This window comes from Protomyctophum bolini (assembly GCF_963924005.1).
Source record: "Protomyctophum bolini genome assembly, chromosome: 4".
NCBI lineage: Eukaryota > Metazoa > Chordata > Actinopteri > Myctophiformes > Myctophidae > Protomyctophum > Protomyctophum bolini.
Genome location: NC_137865.1, coordinates 14,423,717 through 14,439,962, shown reverse-complemented (window position 1 = coordinate 14,439,962; position 16,246 = coordinate 14,423,717). Strand labels below are relative to the sequence as shown.

The following is a 16,246-nucleotide window of genomic DNA, read 5'->3' as shown; positions in this document are numbered from 1 at the left end:
AGTACAGTATTATAATAATTTATAACCCATCCGTTACTACATGTGCAGGGCACACTACTGAGTTTAGACTTTTTATGCAGGGCCTGGGAAATAAGGCAGAATCTTTTGTTTGTGTAAAAAAAAAAGGGAATATCAACAAAACATATCTGTTTATTGTACACAATGCAATATTGAATGCAATGATATGGTGTGTCCTGTAAGCCCATGTGGGCTGGGCGCCTTTGGTGCATGACACAAAAATAAAGAAATCTATCTATCTATCTATTCAGGCCCATCCTGCTACCCTAATAGACAGGGGTACATAAGCACATGGCCGTTTATCCAACAGCTTTCTCCGACCAAACCACACTTTTACCAGACATCTCTATATGCTAAATAAATTCGCCACACTCCCAGAAAACATATAGACTACATTGCATTCGCCAAAAATGTCTTATTTACTGTTTAAATATTACTTTTCTCAAACACGCTATTCTTGCTCAACCTCTACAGCCTACGTCAGAATCGTCATGTTGGCGTCTACTACGCCAACTACGTTCACTTAATGGGGCCAGTCCTTCACAGTGACACACGCGTTAGATCAACCACGCGACCGGGATGGTTTCTACCCCTCAATGTCGTATTTGCTGCGCCCTTCTAATGCTGCGCCACGCCTACTCTATACTGCTCCATAGACAGCGACTCGAAGTCGAACAGCAGCAGCAGCTCGCCTCCGTCACAATTTAAAGCCCACAGCACTGCACAGCCCCACACCCAAATGAATCGAATTAATGAATAAGGCGCTTATATCGCTTTTGCTCAGTGGATGGGACATTTACATTAAAAGCTATCGGATGGACGCGTGGACAACGGCATGGTTGTGTGCACTCGGAGGGAAAGGTTCCATATAGCTTCCATGCTAGCTGCTTCAGACACAGGGGAGGGGAGTGAGATGGCCCGCCTCACGGGACTCCAGTGCGAAATAGCGCTTATGCAACAATTACCCTAAAAACAACACCACAACTCAATGTCATTGTGAATAAGAATTTCGAGCAAAAAAAATATTTTTGGAAGGACACTTTCAACCAGTATGAAGCTAAATGTGGAAGCCGTGTGTGTCACACCAAAACGGGTGACCTATATAATCCTGTCACGCCGTGCATTCTGTGCTTGCGTGCGCATTTCCCAAATCTCAGTCATTTATCCACACATCGCTCTCTGTGTGTGTGTGTGTGTGTGTGTGTGTGTGTGTGTGTGTGTGTGTGTGTGTGTGTGTGTGTGTCGCGTCGCCCTCCAGCTGCAATTGCGAGTGTGCGCTTTGGCAGACTTTTTATGCAGGGCGTGGGAAATAAGGCAGAATGTTTTGTTTGTGTAAAAACAAAAAAGGGAATATCAACAAAACATATCTGTTTATTGTACACAATGCAATATTCAATGCAATGATATGGTGTGTCCTGTAAGCCCAATTAGCCCATGTGGGCTGGGCGCCTTTGGTGCATGACACAAAAATAAAGAAATCTATCTATCTATCTATTCAGGCCCATTCAATTAATCTATCACTACATTAGTTGCCTGTTCAAAACTAAACTACACTTTATGAAATCATTGTTGCAGCCTACAATTTACAATTTACAATTTAGGCATTTAGCAGACGCTCTTAATCCAGAGCGACTTACATTAAGCAAGAACAAAAAAGCATGGGTATACATCACATAAAAACATTTATCATGAAACATGCGTAAGCTAAGAAAGTAACAGTGGAATATCTATAATGAAACTATACATATAAGCTATACATCTATACTACTATGCTATACATATGTACTATGACGTGCTATGACAATAGCACATACAATGCACTTATGCTGTCTACATAACATGCTATAAGACTGTATCAAATGCTATCTAAGTCTACAGAATTGCTATCTAAGGGGGTGGGGTAAGTGCTATGGGCCATGATGGAGTCTGAAAAGGTGGGTTTTCAGACTACGGCGGAAGATTGGGAGTGATGCTGCAGTTCTGACTGCAATGGGAAGTGCATTCCACAGTTTTGGAGCCAGAAGGGAGAAGAGTTTGGGACGTGTGGAGTGTTGTCCCGGCGTTTTTAGTGAGGGTACTTCCAGCTTCCCTGCGTTGGCTGATCTGAGTGAGCGGGAGGGTTTGTAGGGTTCGATCATACTTGCAAGATATGGGGGAGCCATACCTTTGGTTGCTTTGAATGCCAGCATCAGAGTTTTGTATTCTGTGCGGGCAGCGACCGGGAGCCAGTGGAGGGAACGGAGCAGGGGGGAGACATGTGAGAATTTTGGCTGGTTGAAGACCAAGCGAGCTGCGGCATTTTGGATCAGCTGGAGAGGTTTAAGTGCACAAAAGGACACTACACACATATATTCAGGCCCATTCAGAACACATTTCCCAAATCTCTGATTTATCCACACATCGCTCTGTGTGTGTGTGTGTGTGTGTGTGTGTGTGTGTGTGTGGGCGTGTGTGTGTGTCGCGTCGCCCTCCAGCTGCAATTGCGAGTGTGCGCTGTGTGCAGGGCACACTACTGAGTTTAAAAACACAGCTGAAACATGAAGTGGAGTCTGTCAACTCCTGCAATTTCCTTCTTCCCATATTGCGCTGCAACGACACTGGGATGAGCCCGCCGAAGGCGGGCGAAATTCTAGTATATATATATATATATAAAGAGAAAAACCTTCCAAGGAAGGGACTGCACACTCCATTAACTATAGCACCTGACGAAGCTCACGGCGAAACGCGTTGTGCTAATAAATAAGTTGATGCAGTAAGTTGTCCGTCTCTGTTCCCTGGAGTGTGCAGTCCCTTCCTTGGAAGGTTTTTCTCATTTTTTATGTCTATGCCTGCTAACTAGACTTGCACCTCCTACGGGTCTTTTTGGATGTACAGGAGTCCCTTTTTTTTTCTCTCTCTCTCTCTCTCTCTCTCTCTCTCATATATATATATATATATATATATATATATATATAGATTGCATCTTTTGTTTTACTTTTTATATATAATCATTTATTTTGAGTTTTTTGCACACGAGACTCAGACAGACTTATAATACAGACGTCATAGAAGGCAATATGCATACTCAACTTGATGACATATTCCTACACATAAGACACTTTTAAAGTAATCTACAAAACAAGAAACAAAGTTTTCAAGTGGTAGGAGCTTGCAAAATGGGGGAACAGTGTGACGTGTGACCTGTGCCCCCTATGTATGCGTGTTGTGCAAGTGTGTACACGTCCTAGCAACCCGTCGGTTGGATTAGTTGTGACATTCCCACACGTCGTCGTACGGTCTAAATGGGTTAATCATGGGTCTTCAACAGGGAGGCCGTGACCCCTAGGGGGTGATAGTAATAAGAACTAGCATCCCTATTATGGGGAGGTGCTGCCGCAAATGGAAGATCTGCACGCTATCTATGACAGTGGTTACCAAAACTTTTAGCTCAAGACCCAAAAGAGAGATTTGCCCAAATATGTCCATATAGGGGTGTGCTGGATGTCATGTTGATGATGTCACCACAGGACCAGCCGTCCCACATAAAAGATAGTGTTGTGGTGACCAAGGAGCAGTTTGTATAGTGTTTGTTTGTGGGAGGCCTAAGAAGAACAAGTGAAAGGTACAGATAGATTTTTGCCAAAGAAGCGCGAGATACCGCCAAAACCCAGCCCTTATAGTACAGTTGGATTTTAGGCTGACGCTAATATAGCAAAGATCTCTTGTGGCAAGTATTTTCCTTGCTATTTCTAACGTGTTTATCAAACGATAAACACGACCCATGGGCACCATGTTCACCATGAGCACCATGTTCTCCGACACCATTCTTATTGTGTTGATCTCCGTCGGCACGACATTGCTCGCGGAAGTGATCACGTGGGCTTTAGTGTACCGGACCGAGAGGTACAAGAGGCTGACGGCCTTGTCGGAAAAGCAAAGCGTTCAACTCCAGGAGAAAAAGGAAGCCGCTGGGAAATCCGAAGAAGAAGAAGAGAAGAAGGAGAAGGATGCGAAGATGGAGGAACTCCGGAACACCCAGATGGAACTGAAGATGGAAAGCATGAAGTCCATGCTTGTCATAAGCTTCCTCTTCAAGATGCTCTTTGGCCGGTTTCAGTCCTTCTTTAACGGGAGGGTCGTGGCCAAGCTGCCATTTGTCCCAATTGGCTACATCCAGGGAATGTCTCACAGCAACCTTCCGGGCGAGGATTACACCGACTGCTCCTTCATCTTCCTCTATGTCCTCTGTACCATGTCGGTCAGACAGAACGTCCAGAAGATGTTGGGTTGTGCTCCCTCCAGAGTGGCGACGACGACGACGAAGCCAAAACAAAGCTAACTTGTCTCACAGCTCGTCCACATGCACTTAAACCATCTGGTCTTACAGAAATATACTATTCGGGTTCGGGTTTATTTGTCAGTATAAATACAATGAAATTATTTTTGCTCTGAGCACTCTCAGTCTTACAGACTAACAACCATAGTGCAAAGAAAGAACACAAAAACAAAAGAAAGTGCAAAGTAAAGTGACTGCTGTTCGCTAGCCTAACTGCCTGGGTGAAGAAACTGCTACTGAGACGGGTGGTACGAGATTTGATGCTCTGGTAGCGCTTTTTGGAAGGGAGTAGTTGGAACAGGGTATTGGCCGGCATGGCTGGTGTCTAGACGACAAAAAAAAAATCTTCTAAATCAGACAGTTCTCTGAAAAAGCAATATTTCTATGTCAGTGGTTCTCAACCTTTTCATGTCAAGGACCCCCAGAATTATCGGTATTTGGCCACGTACCCCCATCTGAAAATATGTTGTTCCAGGGAGACCCCCCATAAGCATATATATTCAAAGATTTGCGCCACATTTTTTCAAAGATTGCAGATCTACAAGCTCGTAGTGCGACACTCGGTGCCACGCTATGAGCTTGTAGATCTGCTATTTTTCAATAGCTAAAGTATAACATAATGCTAAAAACACCAAAAGGGGTTCCCGTTAAGAATGGGTTAATGATGCTGTGGGCTTGCAATCCTCCTGAGCAGTCATGTTGCCGTACCACACTGTGATACGTCAGTTAACAAATGTACTGGAACATACAATATCTGCATCCAGGAAATAGCTGATCTATATGCTCAAAGCTTGTTCTGTTTGTTGCCGAATGTTCCCACCAGAATAGGCAGATGCTGGGGGTTCAAGTGGTAAACGATTATGGTCATGAAAATGAACTTGGATGATGAACATTAATGATTGACTGCGCTTTTTATTATGTATTAAGTCCTGAGGCCGATTCTACAAAATAATGCGTTCTAAATCAGACGTTCTTGAACGTTTTTGTGCCATGGACCCCCACAATGATATGTATTTGGCCGTGCAGACCCACCATCACATCACCCACATTAACCATCTGAATGTTTTGTGCCAGGGAAGAGATTTGTGTTAAAATAAATCACATTTATTCAAACATTTTGCGAATGTACAAGCTCGCAGCGCATCAACTGTAAGCTTGTACAGTACATAATTTTGAGATTCGGTAAAAACATGTTGCTATACGCACGGTGCTGTAAGGTCAAATGTGCTGTGCACTTCTGTAGCGACGAGATTGAGCAGTCATACCCAAGACGTAAATATCAAGACATGGCATCTCCAGTTTACCCATATCTGTGAAGTAGGTGAATGCCCTTTCAGGAGACGGGAAGCAGGTTGGAATGGCAGAGTGAATGTGAACACAGCTTCCGAACCATTCTTTAGCACCATGGTCATTGCAGGTCACTAAATATTGGATCAGATCGTCATTCACTAGCCACACAATATTCCCAAGATTCTTATACTAAAATGGCTTTTTTCAGAGACAAATCAGGAGAAAATGTACTTTATTATCGACCCTTCTCTCTCCCAGCAACACACTCTCGTGGGATCTAGTACCAAACACCATACGATGTTCGCGAGATTTGCCTCTATCATCCACAATAGACATGTTATGAACTACTTTCTGTCAAGAATTGTTGTGCCGGTGATAAGTGTAGGGTTTGGAAGTGCTCTTTCCTTCATTATAATTGAGACCGTTGAGTGATTTCCAACGGGTGCTTCCAAACTCCAATGCTCCATGCTGCTCAATGTTTTACCACTCAATCTGTATGAGGGGGGCGTGTCCCGGTGGAAAAGTGATACTCTCTATGGGCCTGATTCACTAAGCTGTTTACACCCATATTTTGGGTGTAAAGAAATCTCCAAACTCCCCACGCTAATAGTCTTATTTCATTAATCTTTTTTTTTGTCTGAATTTTAGAGACTTACATGGGGCCAAAGCTTACTGTATGTCATTAGACAGTTGCTCCCAAGCATCCGGAAGAACTACTTCCTGAATTGGCTCCAACGTATGTTTATAGAGGTTATGCACATGCATAAAGTGAGTGGCAAAATGAGTTTAACGACGTTTAATGTTGTTGTAATGCAATCAGATAGGACTTTTCTGTTTGGATGTATGCACTGTCAAGGCCAGAAAGTAGTTCTTTGCAAACCATCAGGCGTTCCTGCATAACTTCCTGGTATGATGATGATGATGATGAGGATGATGATGTCACGCGCATAACCTGTATACTAGTGGTTCTCAACCTGTGTGTTGGGACCCATGTGATCTTTCTGGGGTCGCTATGATCTATGAATGAATGAAATACAATTTAAAAGGATTATTACAAATACATTTTAACTATAATTGTTACAAATCCCCTACATAGCCCTAGTAGCACCAAATGTGTATACGCTTATGTGCATACTGTAGAATTACCTACGGGGTTAGGTTGGGGTCGCGAGTCAATTTTGCAGGTTTCGCAGGCTGAAAAGTTTGGTAACCCGAGCCATGCCATGCCCATGATGACACTAGTGAAGTGACAATTTAAAGACTTAAGACTTTTTTAATAACTCAACCAAAAAGGAAAATAAAGACCATTACTGCATCAACTCAACAAACTATACTATAAAATAGGCTCCAATTGTGATAATAACAGATCTGCAAGTTCAGTGGAAGTTCAGCAAATCACGCCACTCCATCTTTAACTTTATCCTGTTGGATTCATGATTCATCCTCAAATTCTGAGGACACTTATGCATATATGCATGATGATGTCAGTTACGAAATAACTGAATAACATCATCCACACATCACCTTTAGCCTGGCTAATAAGCCAGACTCATATCACACTGTCACCGCAGGCAATTCTTTTGCCAACAGCAGATTCGTGTCTGGTTTATTAACCAGGCTAGCATCTTCTGGTGGCCCAGAGCCCAGAGCCACTCTGGGCCATTAAACACTCCATCACTCCCTTTTGAGGACTGTAAAAGAACAGGCTGTCTGCGCACGCACACACGCACGCACACGCACACACACACACACACACACACACACACACACGCACACACACACACACACACACACACACACACACACACACACACACACTTAAGGAACAACTTACCGGTATCTCACCTTACCAGTCTGTATGTCTGTCTGTCTGTCTGTGGGGCACTATCACACAGCATTCATTCAGGTTTTGATTTGTCAAAAGAAAAAAGAGGGAAAGGGGTGCTCATTTTCTTAACCACTTAACCCCTATATAGTTTGTTTTACAACAAATAGTAGAAATATCACTCCCTTTCCATTTCTCTTTCTTACCCTCTTCTCCCTCTCCATTTTCAAACTCTCACTAATTATCAGTGCATTCAGAGTTATATAATATAGTTCTATTTTATCCAAAGCGCTTTACAATGTGCATTACTTACTTTTTTGTTTCATTCATGAGAAAGAAAATGAGAAAAACGGTAGTCTACTGAATGGCCTCTTTAGGCAGTTGGCAATTTATCTAAGGAAAAGACGAATGGACAAATGGAAATGTCAAACTGTCAAAACGCACTGCTTCACACCGCGCTTCGAGCTTGTAGATCTGCTATTTGTGTGTGACGCTGTAGTATGATCGAGTATAGGGTATTATTCACACGTTTGAATTATCGAGGTAAGGGGTTTCGTTCTGCCTAATCTAAAAGAAATTAGCCTGTAGATCTGCTATTTGTGTGTGATGCTGTAGGATGATCAAGTAGGGCGTTAGTTTACGCTAACAGATCATTTCTACAGTGTGGTATTGATACTTTTATGATTACTGAAGTCAAATAAAATGTGAGTACTTTTGTTCCACCACTGCCTCTTCACCAGGAGGTGTCCACCTCACTCCGTTCTCTCAGTCATCTCTGTAGCCTACTGCATTTTTGGAACTTTTACTTTTGGTACTTTAAGTACATTTTGATTCCAATACTTTGGTACTTTTATTCATAGTAGATAAATTCCGGACTTTTACTTGTAACAGGATATTTCTATGTTGCAGATAGTTTGACTTAAGTATAAAGAAATAATGAAAAGTACTTTTTCCACTGCAACTATTGTTGGAGAATGCTACTTCTCAAGGTTTCTTTAGGCAAACTCCTTCACATTTTTACTCATTCTTTGTTTATCATCTTTAAATTATCTTTTAAGTTAAAATAAACAAATAAACAAGTCTGTTTGGTTCTCCCTCCCTCTGCCAATGTTGCCATGTCTGCTTATTACAAGCAATTTGGGGCTTGTTTTATCTGTAATGTCGCTTGTGAATATTGGTAGTTGCAGGTTGTGTTTGTTTATTTTTTATGTTTTATTATTCTTTTATTATTTTTGGGGGGCGGGCTTATTGTTTCCAAAGCGTAGTTGCTTATTTGCTAGCTTGCATTCCTAATGTTGTTTAACCCATGGTTATCAAACATTTACATGTCAAAGCAAGGACCAATATGTATTTGTAATTGCTGTTACCAATTGCTGTTAAAATGTTTCGACTCTTTTGAAAATCTTGATCTCGTAGTCGTAGATTGCCGATAGCCGATGCATATACCTGTATAGGTACAGTATATTAAAGTGTGGCCTATGCGCTCACTCTTTTCAGATGGTTTTCTTTCAAAGACCATGATTGCTCATTTCTTTCTGGCAATAAATCTGGCAACACATCTCTCTCTCTCTCTCTCTCTGTCTCTCTCTGTGTCTCTCTCTCTCTCTCTCTCTCTCTCTCTCTCTCTCTCTGTCTCTGTCTCTGTCTCTCTCTCTCTCTCTCTCTCTCTCTCTCTCTCTCTCTCTCTCTCTCTCTCTCTCTCTCTCTCTGTCTCTCTCTCTCTCTCTCTCTCTCTCTCTCTCTCTGTCTCTCTCTCTCTCTCTCTCTGTCTCTCTCTCCAGAGCTGTCCCAGTACCAGCAGCAGGACTCCAGCAGTACTCTGCTGCACTTTGCTGCCAGCCGCGGCCTGAGGAAGGTGGCCCACTTCCTGTTGCGGGAGCCCGGAGGCACCCAGGCTCTGAGGAGACCCGACGCCCGCGGAGAGACACCCGCCTGTCTGGCACAGCGGAAGGGACACAAACAGCTGGCGGAGCTTTTCGCACGGTGAGTGGGTGTGTGCGTGTGTGTGCGCGCGCATGTGCGTGCGTGCTTGTGTGTGTGCGTGTGTGTCTGCCGCCGTGTCTGACAAGTATGTCAACTGTGTTGTTCTGCTGTATAGGCACTTTTTAACTGGCTGTTTTCATTATTGTCTGACTGCATTGTTGGCAGTGTTTATGTCCTTTGTACAAGGCATTCTTGTACTTCTGTTTCAATGTTCTGTTTCAAGTGTGTGTGTGTGTGTGTGTGTGTGTGTGTGTGTGTGTGTGTGTGTGTGTGTGTGTGCATGTGCAATGCATGCATCAGTCTTGCTGTTGCTGTGTTTTTTTTGTTTTTGCCGTTTTAGTTATGTCTGTAGTTGATAATGGGGAAAGGGAAATTGTGAACTTCACATGTGCCTTGCTTCCTGACTGTTAGGGTATAGAATATTGGTCTTGTTGTGACGCGTCGTCACATGTCATTTTAGCTGTACATGGCTGTAACTTGTGTAATTTAACCCATTCTTGACGGGAACCCCCTTTAGCTGTTGAAAAATAGCAGATGTACAAGCTCATAACGTGGCACAGAGTGCCGCGCTACGAGCTTGTAGATCTGCTATTTTTGAAAAATTGTGAAAATGTGGCACAAATCTTTCAATGTGTCTTTCAGAGCAAACGTTTTTAACTCATATCTTTGCTTCTGGGGGGTCCCTGGAACAACATATTTTCAGATGGGGGTCAGGCAGCCAATTATATATAATTCTGGGGGTATTTGACATGAAATGGTTTGAGAACCACTGACATAGAGAAACATAGGTTTTTCTGAAAACTGTCATGATTTAGAAAGACATTTGTAGAATCGAACTTGAGTCTAAATGAGTTAAGGAAAAGAGAGAGTCAGTCAGTTTATTAATGCTGAAGGAAGAGGGAGTATTGATGTCACTTTTGTTGGCATTATATGTTTGGAATTGAATGTGAATGTCATGCTTTTAATGCTGTCAGTCAAGTCAAATCAGTCAAGCGGAAATCTCTTCAGAGAGGTAACATTGACTGTTGTCGGTGAGGTATGTTGTCCAATGCGCCACAGCAATGTGCGACACGAGCGTGAAACCAAGTATAACTCCATTTTACATTTTCTTCTGTTGATGCTTGTCTGTCTGTCTGTGTGTGTGAGCTCCGTGGGAACTTGAGCAATGTGTGAGCGCACCATCAGACGATGTCGAAATATGTTTGGAGTGCTGAGCGGTGCGGTGATAAGACCGCCTCGAGGACAGAGTGTGATGGACATAATGAAATGTACACACACACACACACACACACACAGTCTGCTCGATGAACCCCTGCAGTATTGCACATACTTAGATTCAAAACTTTTGAATCTACCTTTGCTAGAGGTAACGGTAACACCTCTGTCGGGTGAAAAACGGCAAAAATAGCAGATTTACAAGCTCGAGTCATGTTTTGTGCTTGTAAATCTGCCATTTGTGATGTTTTTGTGTGGCGCTGTACAGTAGTATGATTAAGTAGGGCATTAACCCATTTTGACCTGAGATGAGATTCTAAAAATGTCTTCTACATCCAGTTTTCTGAAAATGTCAGTTGTTCTTTCAAAAATAGCAGACCTACACCAAAACAAGGGTTAAATTGGCACTATGTAACTTTTTTTTAATGAATAGAATAAAAATGTGTCCAATCTGTATGACAATCTGTGAGACATTTAGACCATCTGGATCTGACACGCATTTTGACCTGATGGTCCAGACTACCATCAGGTATCCCCTGAGCAAGCAGTCAGGCTCTATTAGCAAAAAGTTTAAATATGAAGACGTGATGTTTTTATATATCTGTTATATTTAACAAGTCTTCTACAAGAGATTTTACTATTGCACCACCAGTGGCATTGTATTGTGAGGGTGGCTTATTTTTTGTCTTGTTATCATCACTGTTAACTCATAGTGTATTATTAATATCTGGCTTCAATGTGAGACCACGTTCAAATAATAATACATTACCCATACACACCCATACACACCCAACACTGTAATGCTAGGTAGCGATGTAACCATTAACCAAACAGGGGACAGGGAAATAAAATACTATTACCGGTAATTCTGGCTAATTCTGGTAATTAAATTACATCAATCAACCTTTCAGCAACCATATACATATCAACTTGGAGGTCCTTGGCGTGCAGAAGTTTGACGACCACTGGTCCAGAGCAGGGGTTCTAAATGTGTTTGACGACCACTGGTCCAGAGCAGGGGTTCTCAATGTGTTTGACGACCACTGGTCCAGAGCAGGGGTTCTCAATGTGTTTGACGACCACTGGTCCAGAGCAGGGGTTCTCAATGTGTTTGACGACCACTGGTCCAGAGCAGGGGTTCTCAATGTGTTTGACGACCACTGGTCCAGAGCAGGGGTTCTCAATGTGTTTGGCTGGGGACCCCTTGATATGCTTTGGCCATGTCTCGCGACAAGTTTATGCATGCACTGTGTGTACTATGTAAACTCTTCATTTCCATTTCAGTTCAAATTGCTACAATAACCTTAGTAATAGAGAAAACACATCATATATGAATACTGAAACCAGATATAAACGTTAATGCATGTACTATGTGTACTATGTAAACTCTTAATTTCCATTTTCCAGTGGCAAAAAAACCCTTTTTATTATTATTATTTTTTTAATAAAATAATTTGCCGACCCCCAGAGGTGTCGCGACCCCCAGAGGTGTCGTGACCCCCAGGTTGAGAACCCCTGGTCTAGAAGTGGTAAATCGTCAGATTAATTGATTTTGAGTTGCAGCTCTAATGGCAGGGCACACTGCATTCATGGTTTATTAAGCAAACAAGTCCAAAGTTTTGTTGTTGCAGGGTAATGCCCTTGCCCGGGGGGGGGGGGGGGGTCAGACCAGTGGCTGTGGGAACGTAAGCACTGCTCCACATCAAACATTCTCATGTGAAATACGCCCCAAATACAGTATTCCGGTCATAGACAGTAGACACCTGACAATATTTGAAGCCATGATCTCGCACGCACTATCCTTCACATCCAGCACTGCATCATCCCTCCTTTCGTCTTACACTTCCTTTCCTACTCTTTGTGTTGTCTCACACTGATGACATCATCAAAGTTACTGAGTCACACAGTCCTGCTGTGTGAAGGAAGCCGTAGTAATAAAAATAAAGGGTGATTGTCATAGAAGAGATGACTATCATGAGAGTCAGTGTTCCACCTACACAGTGTGCATGCTCTCTCACACACATGCACACACGCGCACGCGCCTGGATTTATAGAACAATACTGTCTTACATAGTTGAGAGATCGAGAGAAATATTATTTTGGAAAACAAAAGGAGACGGAGAGAGAAAGAGAGATCCCCGGAGAGTAATTTAATTCAGTATACCACACACTCTCCTGTCTGCCAACAGTAAACTTCAACACAGAGCTACTATATTACGCACACACACACACACACACACACACACACACACACACACACAAAGGACAGTAGTTTGATAGGAAATGGGGAGTGAGATGGGGAATACATACAGGAACGCCCTGGGCGTTGCGGGGCCCTAGTTGCCTGGACCGCTAGGCCAGCCACCCGACAGCAACAATTTGATATAACTAGACCAGTGCCCTTGGCTCCGGCCTATTCTGGGACCACCACGCACGTTGAGATCAATGTAAGTTCAGAATGCAACCAGAGTGCCCCAAACTAAGGTCAGAAGGTCAGACGGGTCAGAGACCTGCCTGGCATGGGTGGGGATTTGAAGCTAATAGAAACTACAATCTTTACTTCCAGGAAAGTTAGGAAGTAAGTCAGTAAATTGAAGACATTGTTCTTCCATTGTGATGTCATAGATTGATATGAACATTTTCAAACCGTCCATGGTCTTCCAGCACAGAGGAATGGCACCGTTTCAGATCTGTATCTGGAGACGACGTTGAAAAAATAGGCCAAATGTATGAAGTATTGTGGCTTGCTCAATTGGTGCTTACTAGTGTACTAGCCTCTTACAAGGCCTGGTATATGTTTGTAATCAGGTGCGTGTTTTCTGTCTAAAGTTGTAATGAATGCTATTAAAACCTCCAAAAAACATAATTGCTATTTAATGTACGTTCAGTGTTTGTCCTCACAACTAATGTTAATACCTTAGCTACAGAGGACAAACCTGTTTAGAATGGAACTTGTGTGTGTCGCTTGTCTGAGAGAGTGTGCAATTGTGCATGCATGTGTGAGTGACAAAAACAAAGCGGTGTGGTCTTGTGTGTGTGTGTGTGTGTGTGTGTGTGAGTGAGTGACAAAGACAAAGAGACATGGTCGTGTGTGTGTGTGTGTGTGTGTGTGTGTGTGTGTGTGAGAATCAGCCCTTCAGGACATTGTGGTGCATTTCTTTTGACCGTTTCTAATTCAGATGTGAAGTTTTGGACAAACCAAAACAAACTGGGAGCTAATCAGTCATAGCAGGGAAACTCCGTCATCAGCCATGTGACGGTTGACATGTCAACATGTCACACACAATGCAGTGCTTATCTCTGACGGCCCAAGGCCGCCCCACTCCATCTGTTCCATAAATGGTATTATTTCTGTGGAGGAAATTGATCTGCAGTCGTAGAAATTCTCAACCTTATAGGTCTTTGATTAGTGTATGTGAATCTGTGAAGCAGGAATATAAACATTTCCTCCCGTGTGTGTGTGTGTGTGTGTGTGTGTGTGTGTGTGGGTGTGTGTGTGTGTGTGTGTGTGTGTGTGTGTGTGTGTGTGTGTGTCTGTGATGGTGTGAGGTGACAGTCCGTGTGACTTTAGTCGATTTCTCTTTTCATTTTCTCCTTCAAAAATGTTCTTTTCCTAACACATGGTGTACTTGTTTCGTTGCAGGTTTGAGACGTTGTCACCAAATCCTTGGGTGGAGCCAGCGGATCAACCGCACACTCAGCTCGGGGGCAGGGCACTGCAGCACCACCCAGACCTGGGCACCTACACCCTAACACTCCCTGCTCGCCGAGAGAGGCAAGGAGGAGAGGCTGAGAGGGAGAGGACAGAGAACGGAACCAGACGTCTCCTACAGGAAGAGGTGGAGGAGCTCCGAGAACTCATTCAACGCCACAGAGACAAGGCGGTGAGTTTACAAGCAATCATTTACTCATTACTCATTAATGCTTCTTAAAAAAAGATCATTCTCAGTGACATATTTAAAGTTGGCTATTAACCCAGACAGAGACAGATTCTACAGATGCTTGCTAAAGCAGCAGTTCTCACGCTTCGGAGACGTTTCAACAATGTTACAAAATAGCAGATGTACATGGTCGCAGCGTGGGACAAAGTGTCGTGCTGTGAGCTTGTATATCTGCTACTTTTGAATAGCCAACGCGATCATCTAATCTATGCTTTCCTGATTTTAATGGGTTAAGACATGTAGTGTAAGTGTACTAAAGCGAAAACTAAATAAAGGAGCTTCCCTTTAAGCTAGATAAATGCACAGGGGTGTGTGTGTGTGTAAGTGAACAGTAATGACTCATATGTGATTGAGTGCGACGGAGTTGAAGGTTTGAGCCTGGAGCTGTGTTCCCTTGACATGTGACTTATTCCTCCGGAATATAGTGCACTCTATTGTGTAAAGCCATAGCTGTTGTTATAGTCAAGTTGGGTTTCATCACGCCCTCGAATAACACACAAGGAAACGTCTAATGAATAGTGTTATTATTTTATTAGTTTCCTTCTGAAACCTTTATACCATTCCTGTTTTTTGGCTTTGTCTCTTTCCTGTAATTGACCCACACATGTGCAGACAAGATTTCATAACACAGGACGAGGTACAGAGCCAATCCTCTGCTAATGAACTGTAGAGTCTTGTAGACCGTCAGTAATGTGATGGCTGTCAGTTGGGGAGAGGCTATCTGAGGATAGAAACATAGGGTCTGCGTTGAAGACAGACTTGGTCTCTGTCGGGTGGAAACTGTTCCAAAACTGTTCCTTTTTGAAAAATATAGTAATGAAAATCTCTTAGTTCGTGGCGCGTTGTGAGCTGATATTTTCATTACTTTTTGGGGACACTCTTGTATGAATGAAGTTGGGCATTCATTTACAAAAAAACAAAGTTGAACTATGGAGATAAGAGTATGTATTAAGCCATACATTAAGTATTGTTAATGTATACAGCAGTGTTGTTGAGCATAGTCTAATTACTCTAATAGCTCACTGACAGGTGTCAGACAGTGTCTCGGGAGTGTGGCCACTTCTGAACAAGCCATGTTCTTGTGAGCACTGCTCCTGATAGTTAGCACGGGTTAACTGCAGAGGGTGAATTCCAGGTATGTGCGAGTGTTCTTGGCAAATACCCCGACAACAACGTAAACTGGTTTGTGCACTTCACAGCTGCCTGTCAGTTCATAGTATTGGCGAGAGCTTCCCTGGATTTATATTACCCAGCTGCAGGCCCTGCTCGCCTTCTTACGGAGCAGCGCTTTAGATGCTAGACTGTGGTGTCATTACGAGTAGGCAGTCTGCCACCTGAAAACAAACTAACAAACTATCTATTATCTTATTGCTAGACGTACAAATGATGCATTCTGTGCCAATTTCTGCTTTGGATAATTGGGTGTTTAACCACTTAGAACCTATATTAAGTTCATGACCCAACTAATTCCCAACACACTTTGCTAGTTTGGGATGGCTGAGCCACCGGCCCGCCTCGCCCGCACCGTCGGGGAGGTGGAGCATGAGCGCGCGTGATAGGACCCGAAAGAGGGTGAACTATGCCTGGGCAGGGCGAAGCCAGAGGAAACTCTGGTGGAGGCGAAAGACTAATCGAACCAACTAGATGACAGGGTTAAGA

At 43.1% G+C, this 16,246-nt stretch overlaps 2 protein-coding genes across 2 annotated transcripts in view; both read left to right on the top strand.

Moving 5' to 3' along the window:
• Window positions 1-16,143, top strand: part of LOC308314449 (A-kinase anchor protein 13) — a gene marked incomplete at its 3' end in the record, with an annotated part of 64,978 nt that extends 48,835 nt beyond the window's left edge. Inside the window, exons 7-9 of the mRNA XM_080762080.1 lie at window positions 9,230-9,431; window positions 14,290-14,530; window positions 16,075-16,143. Of these exons, the coding sequence (XP_080618206.1) occupies window positions 9,230-9,431; window positions 14,290-14,530; window positions 16,075-16,143 (512 nt within the window). The remainder of the gene's footprint in view (window positions 1-9,229; window positions 9,432-14,289; window positions 14,531-16,074) is intronic.
• LOC308313830 (calcium load-activated calcium channel-like) lies at window positions 3,797-4,336 on the top strand (the record flags this gene model as incomplete). Its single annotated transcript, XM_080761159.1, has 1 exon — window positions 3,797-4,336. One exon carries the CDS (start codon window positions 3,797-3,799, stop codon window positions 4,334-4,336), a length of 540 nt encoding a protein of 179 aa, XP_080617285.1.
• Window positions 16,144-16,246: the final 103 nt, after the last annotated feature.